Source organism: Lupinus angustifolius, chromosome LG08 (genome assembly GCF_001865875.1).
Source record: "Lupinus angustifolius cultivar Tanjil chromosome LG08, LupAngTanjil_v1.0, whole genome shotgun sequence".
NCBI classification, from domain to species: Eukaryota; Viridiplantae; Streptophyta; class Magnoliopsida; order Fabales; family Fabaceae; genus Lupinus; species Lupinus angustifolius.
In genome coordinates, this window is record NC_032016.1 from 21,281,639 (window position 1) to 21,289,287 (window position 7,649).

At 31.4% G+C, this 7,649-nt stretch overlaps 1 protein-coding gene across 3 annotated transcripts; it reads right to left on the reverse strand.

Moving 5' to 3' along the window:
* Positions 4,271–7,215, reverse strand: LOC109355126 (transcription factor bHLH123-like). 3 transcript variants are annotated; one of them, XM_019598086.1, is made up of 7 exons: positions 6,608–7,215; positions 5,802–6,390; positions 5,316–5,426; positions 5,116–5,181; positions 4,850–4,915; positions 4,706–4,756; positions 4,271–4,536 (listed from the first exon to the last, which is right to left on the reverse strand). In XM_019598086.1, exons 1-7 carry the CDS (start codon positions 6,949–6,951, stop codon positions 4,387–4,389), a joined length of 1,377 nt encoding a protein of 458 aa, XP_019453631.1. In that variant the 5' UTR covers positions 6,952–7,215; the 3' UTR covers positions 4,271–4,386. The 3 variants fall into 3 exon arrangements, with proteins under 3 accessions (XP_019453631.1, XP_019453628.1, XP_019453629.1); XM_019598083.1 differs by having other exon boundaries at positions 5,802–6,393; positions 6,608–7,212; XM_019598084.1 differs by having other exon boundaries at positions 5,316–5,423; positions 5,802–6,393; positions 6,608–7,209.

The window sequence follows — 7,649 nt, forward strand, 5'->3', positions numbered from 1 at the left end:
TGTAAATCCTCCTGATGTTGTCATCCTCCTCCTTCTGTTTCAATGGCTATGCTTCACTGCACCAGCGTGTCTTGATGGCTCTTCCACAGGCTTCTTGGATCGTGTAGCTCTGATACCACTGTTGGAAACTTTACAACAGATTGCTTGAAGAAAGAAAAGAAATGCAGAGAAAGAAGAGTGCTAAATTTAGAAAGTGTAGATTGGTTAACAACTACCAATCCAACAACCAATTTCTATTTATAGAAACTTCAATGTTTACAAGCCCAAAACCAACTAGTATATGTGTTGAGTTTATTTAAGTATAAAGTTCCACATTAGATATAGGAGAATGAGTGAAAGAATTTATAAGTAGAAAAGAGACATAGAACTAATGCTTTAAAGTTTTAGTTGAAGATATAATATCTCATTTGTGGCTCTTCACGCTTCTCATACCCTTACCCTGATATAAATGAAACTCTTACGTGGTTGAATCGTTCACGGCCACAGATTTAAAAATATAGTCATGAATTCTAAACTTTCTTTTACTTCTCAAGAAGAAAAAATCTATTTAATAAATAATAGTGATTAGACACTCCATTCTACATAAGTAGGAAGCTGTCACAAAGAAGAGAAATATTCTGATACACATTGCTTTTTTCTTTCTCTTTGATATGATAAAAAATCTAGTGTCATGTGATTCACAATGCTCTTTTGTATTCTTGTCCATTTTATTTCCCCTTCCTATCATTAGTTTTGTGTGCATTATTTTCTACTTCAGGCCTTGCAGCATCTTATTCTATCTTTTCTTGACTAGCTAAGCTATTCACTCTCATCATTTTCAGCAGCAAGTTTTCCTTTTTTCTTTGGATTTCCAATAAAACAGTCATTTTCAAATATGATGAAGAAGATCTGACATACACATGACAAGCTCAGAAAACTTGGAATGGAATCTACAGAAAAAGTTAGATATATAGTCTCAGGTTGTGGGCTATAGTGCACACTTAAGTGCTTATATAAATGCTCAAAATGATTACATGTATAAGTGAAGGTTAAGCAAGTATTTGTCTTTTTAGTTGTTACATATTTGTAGAATATAATATTTATACATTGTCATATACAATTATATACATAGTTAGTATATTATTTATTATTTATTTGTATTATATTTTAGAAGAATTAATAATGATTAAATATGAATGAGATATAAAACTTGTACATGTATTTATTTCTCATTCTATTGGGTGCCATATAAAGTTTGAAAAGGGTCAGAATTTTAGAATCTTTAGACAATTAATGTAGGCCCAAATAATTTGAAGATTCTACTCTCCTCTTTTTTAATCCATGTACTCCAGTATCAATGAAATTCATAAATTGGCAATCATGTTTTAGCATTATGCGACAGAAATTAAGAAACCACATTTCTTATCTGCTAAAGAACAAAAACGTGACAAAATAATTAAAAATCAACTCTATCTTTTTAATGGCTTAGAAATAAAGCTGGCATATTCATGGAAAAAAGGTGCTCAAGGCTAAAGAAGATGCTCATCAAACAATGAGAAAAACTATAATTGATGTACCAAATCTTTTTTAAATGAATGTGCTTGATGATATACGGTTCATTATGTACCTTATTAAATTATGATTACCCCACTCTGCTGCTATTGGGGTTGTATAAAGATGGTAACAAAGAAAACAGTTTTAACTTCTTCCACACTATTATCATTGTTTCAAATTCCTTCTACATGAATAAACAATATAAGGGTACTTTTCAATGGATGGTTTTGGAAGGAAAGATAATGAAAGACTTCTATTTTTATATATTAATGTTTACTGAAAATTTATGGAATCAAAATTTATTTTATCACTTCATTTAAAAAAAATCTCAAATATAGTGTTTAATAAAAAAAATGAATCTTACTCCCTTTTTATATGTCAAAAAAGTAAAAGAGTCTGAAATTTCAACTCCCAAATATGAGAGTCTCGTTCTTTACAGTTAATTGATTTAGCCTAGCTACGAAAAATAAAATGAGTGCTCAAGTTCAAACTCTCAAAAGTGTGTTTTGGTCATTTCTCATTATCTTCTTTCATCTCCCATTAACACCTTATGAGCTCTCTAATTGGAAAAAATAATAAAAGAATCATGTTATTTAACTTATGAGATCACTTCAAAGTCTTAATTTTCCCTTCATTCCACTCCAATATTCAACTTGCAAACAAACCATGAATTAGTTGAATGAAGTAGGGTTGATGAAATAATGCCTAAACATAGGACAATTTCTCAATGAAGACAATTTTAGTAGAAAGTGATTAGGCTTGAATAGAGTGTGGCAGTGGAACCCCATTACAGTCTAGCTTTGTTAACACAATAATAACTAATGCTTAGATGCTCTATCTTCGAATTCATGTATGTTCTGATCTTAGTTAAGAAGCTAGAAAGTAGAAAGTAAGTTTTGGTAAAGTACTTTCCATCAAAAGGGGGCCAGAACAAAATAGTTTATAATACTTGAAATTGAACTCATGATTAACAAATTTTGGTAAAGTACTTTTAATCAGAAGGGGCATTTCCTTTATATTGTAAAGTTTTATTAATTAAATTCCTTTAAAAATGCTCACTCAACAACCACCATAATGTGATAGAAGCTAAACTAGAAATTAAACTCATGGTTAATAAATTATAAAATAAATTTTATGCTTAAACATAAAGTTCAAAATCAAATTTCAATGTGAAAGTGGAATCCTTTGTTAAGTCTTAATTCTTTTATAGATCTCTAGGGGAACTTGCGTAGGGTTTTGTGCAAATGTTATATGCTCCTTCCTTTTCCTTTTTGTAAGAGTTGGTTTTCTTAGAAAAAATTGTTTCTAATAATAAAATTTATTATTATGTTATTACGTTCGTTATTGTAGAAAGGAAAAAATAATAATTGCTATGGTAAAGTGAGAAGAGGAAATGACAATATCAGAAAATAATTAACAGTTTTGTTGGAATTTTTTTAATGTCTTTCTTAATTAACATAAAAACCTTAAAGAAAAGAAATTGATAAATTAAGAATTATACGACAGGGAAAAATGTTTAGCTATCGCACGGGATTTATATGGACCTCAATCCCTCATACTTGATTGCAGGCCCCAGAATTGAGACAATCAGAAATGTCAATGAAATACTATAAAATGTAGAATAAGTTGTGGAGATATTTAGTTAACTTTTTAAGAATTATATGACTAAGATATTATTGTGTGAATTACATAAAGTTATGAAAATAAAATATAATAAGGTCCATATAAGATAATGAGAATTACATAATAAAAGATTATTTTAACAAACTAGAATAAGTATAAGTGATCAATCACAAGTTGGTTTGTATAAAACCATATTAAATTATTAGAAAGACCAAAATGTTATAAGTTTTAATTTTTGGAAGCAACATTTATTAAAATATCAATTACACATCTTAAAATAAATTAGTTTATTATTCAAATGGTTTATTAATAGTAATAAAAAACTAAAATAAATAATTAAATATGTCATTGTTATTTTAAATGGAGGACCATATGCGTTTCCCATAAGACCATAACTTTAACAGAGGATAAAAGCAGTTACGGGTTTCTCTTCTTTATACATGTACTTCCAATAGAAGCCTCTCTATGTGACCATTCGGTATAAAGCACAAAAGCATTTGTTAAAGAATCTCAAAATATATATATCTTTCTGATTATTTTTCCAGATAAATAAACATTTAATTTAAACCAAATTTTGTAACAAAAACTAAAAGGGTGGGAGTGTGGGCCACCCTCTGACTTCCACTTACATATTCCAAACACATAAACAAATCAAAAGTGATATTTCTAATTAAATAACATATCCCCACATTCACTCACCTATTCTGTATATCAATGATTCCTTCAAATTATAATTATTTTCCTTGAACTAAAGATAGTGCCAGCTCTATATATTCACATTATAGCAACAAAGAAATTTATAAAGCTTCTTTTTTCTTCTAACAACAATTTAATTAGACTAAGAACTTCCCTATAATCGATCAGAAACTTTGTTATTCTTAATCTCCCATGTAAGCATAATTCTCCAATTATAATATGCTCCCAATGGTCCTAAAAAATTGGCCAAAAAACCTTTCATCACCATTCTGCATAAATAGTTGGACCAACTATGGCCTTTATTTTGAAGGGTCATTTCCCTTTCAACTCATTTTCCACCCTCCCTCTCATGTTCTATAACTTTTCCTCCACAGAAAAAACTAACTTTACATATTTATGTGGCCTTGTTTGTCTTTCACTCCTGCTCCTTTTTCTTTCATCTTATCATTCCCAACTTGGGCGTGTTTGATAAGACATGTCCTAGTTGCTAAGTATTGGTTCTGTGCACCAATTTTCAACCCATGTTATAATTTCTTATCTGTAAGTTCCTCCAAATGTTGGTGTCCAAAAATCAACTGTGGGTTCATGAGTCACTGGAAATGTACTAGAAACTGGGACCAAGCATAGCCCTCGGCTTCTAAGATCCTGCTTTGGTCCCTCACCTTCCTTAGAGTTACCAGAATTCTGCATTAAAAGGCAATTCAAACAAAAATCTTTGTAAGATATAACCTCTTGAATTTGAACCAAATTATATGCTTAATGCATATAGTACATCATTAGTCGTTTCTCATAACTTTTTTTATAAGAAAAGTGGAAGTATATAAATATATGTATTTTGCAAGTATATATGTACCTGTTGATGCAGTGTGGGAGCTCCACTTTTCATATATGGGGTGCTTAAAACCTATATAAAAGAGCATATAAATAAGATCATAAAAACTTTGCTAATATTTTAAAGTATTTGATTAAAAGTATATGAATGGGTTATGGGACATACAGTCACTTGTTCATGGAGAAATTTGATGTATTCAATGGCTTCAGATAGCACTGAGGCTGTATCAGTCTGACACAACAACACAGCAAACAAATTTTGAAAACTTAAAATTGATAAAACAGCATATTAATATAATCATATAACCATATTATCAAACTTGTATCATCTTTTTTCTTTTTGATAATATCATAAATTCATAGAGAGGAAATGGTCATATCATACACAGAGAAAGGGATTGAATACATAATTTTTATCAGAAGCCATCTCACCTTTCCAAAAGGCGCAACCAATTGTTGTAGTGCAGTGATTCTGTCCCCCATCTTCTCTTTTCTCACCTAAGAAGAACAAGAGAAGATGTAAAGTACATGTTCATGTAAAATATATATATAATAAAATAAAGAGAGAACAGGAAGAGATAAAAAGTTTATAACTTCCCTTCTTATTAAAAGGTTAGTTGCACTTATTGTACCTTAAAAGCTGGCAAAGGAGATGGGGTTTCATTCCTGGGCCTTTTGGGTGGAGGCTCACTCCCACTTTTCTTCATCACAGCACCGGAGTCCCTAACTTCAGATATATTCTGCAAAACCATGGAAATATATGAATGAAATGAAACGATAAATCTATAATACCTCAAATGTAGTACAGTGCATCATTTAAACCCTAATGTAATATAATATGATATATATTATCATTCATCAACAATTCGTAAGTTACATCAAGAGATCACATATTTTGAGAGAAAAAATATCTCTCTCTCTATATATATAATAATCTGCAGAGAATCGAGCAAGGTTTTTGACAACAACATGATAGGTTTTCTACATTTTTATGTAAAAAAACTGATTTTTTTTAAAGCGTGCCTATTTGAGAACCTCATAATTAGATTATTTCTGAATTTAAACCCGAGACACCCTATGTTTAAAACTATGTAGTATAAAATATGTTTTGCATATACCTTTGACTGAACATCAAAACTTGGCGTGGAAAATGGTTGTTGCAATGATGGGAAGAAGCTGGGTCGAGCATCTTTAATAGGAGCCTCAGAAGCGTTCCAAAAGGGAGCGTTGTTGGTGAAATGCAACTGGTTACTATTAGGAATAGGTGGTTGTTTAGGAGGTGAAGCTCTCAAGAACTGAGGAACTTTAGAACCAGGCCAAGAAGGTATTAACTCATTAGAGTTCAAGCCATAACTTGGTGAATATGGAAAACTCATGGGTCGAATATTCTCAAATGAACCTTGTTGATTGCTTTCAGGTCCTAATAGTCCTTGTAACACTGAAGGGTAATGATCCGTGTGAAAAGTAGAGGGTATACCTTGGCTTGTTACGTTACTATCCCCAGAGCTATATTGAGGGCTAAATTGAGTTTGATCCAAAGAGAAACCTCTATTCACTTGTTTGAATTCATTGGTGGAAGAAGGTTCTGGTCTCCATTGAACTTGTTGAGACAATCCAATCCCAGTTTCATGCTGAAAATTAGTGTTTGATGAACTCAAATTTTCTTGCAGCATGGACCTGAAGCTGCTCTCTGAAGCTTTCTCACCTCTTCTATATCAGCATCAAACAAAACAAAACAAAAGTTACAACTATGTTTTGTAGCTAGATTATATTCTATTCTTCTAAGATAGAATAAAAAGGAAGAAGGAAAAAGAAGAAAGGAAAGGCCGAAAATGAAAGGTTCATATTTTTTAAAATTTCCTTTACTTCTTTTGGTTTAAATTGTATTTATGTCTTTGTCTTGAGTGACACAGACTGCACTTACAGCAAAGATGCTTGATTCCAATCCATGGCTTGAGATGAAAGTCCCAAACCCATCATATGCAAGTTGTTGTGGTCATTGGTGGAATTAGTGGCACAAGAATCTTGTTGTTGTTGTTGAAGCTTATCATGGAAAACCTGCACAGAAGTAGTTCCTTCCATGGAAGAACTAGACCTTGGCTTCATGTGATCCACAACCATGTCATGTTGTTGTTGCTGCCAACAAAAGTTACCTATGTTGGTGAGTCCAGATGATGAAGACTGTGATTGATCCCCACTTTCAAACCTCATGTTCCTTGATGATTCCCACCAGTTTCCACTTCCTTGAAATTGATTATCATCTGCCATAGTTGGTTGTTATTTGTTGTTGTTTACTTCAGCCTTCAGTTTATTTTCATACAGATGAAAATACTTGATAAAACTGCTGCTATGAATTTGTGTATGGAAAAATATTTGTGTGTGTTGTGAAGGGGTGAATGAGTTTAATTGATAGAAATGAATGAATGGAAAAAGGTTCAGTACTTGTAAGTATTTATATAGGGAAGTGAAGACAGAAAACAACAAGTTATGAGAGAGGGAGGGGAAGAGTAATAAGCTAAACAGGACTATGGTTGACACTTTGACAATTGAAGGGGTGATTAGACAGTAGAATTAAATGGTCATTTTGAAGTCGAATTTGGTTTATTCCTTATTATTGTACTACTTTATACAATTCCTTTTTCTTGTAGGCTATGGCCTAAAATGATTCATTATTTTAATTTAGTTAAATTTATGTGTAGTTTCCTAAACAATTCAACCATTTTAAAGAATTTAAAATGATCCTAAAAATTCTAAAATATGTATTTTGGCCCGTTGTTACTTTAAAATTTTATAAATTAGATCTTTAATATCGTATATAATGACGTCACAAAAATTTAAAAACTTTATAATTAGATATGATTTTTTGTACTATTGTTAGGGTGAGCGTGACTCCGCTCTACTCGTTCACTCAGTTTGGCCCATCATAATTGGAACCAAATAGGGTTGAGTCTCATCGGGCCTAGGGT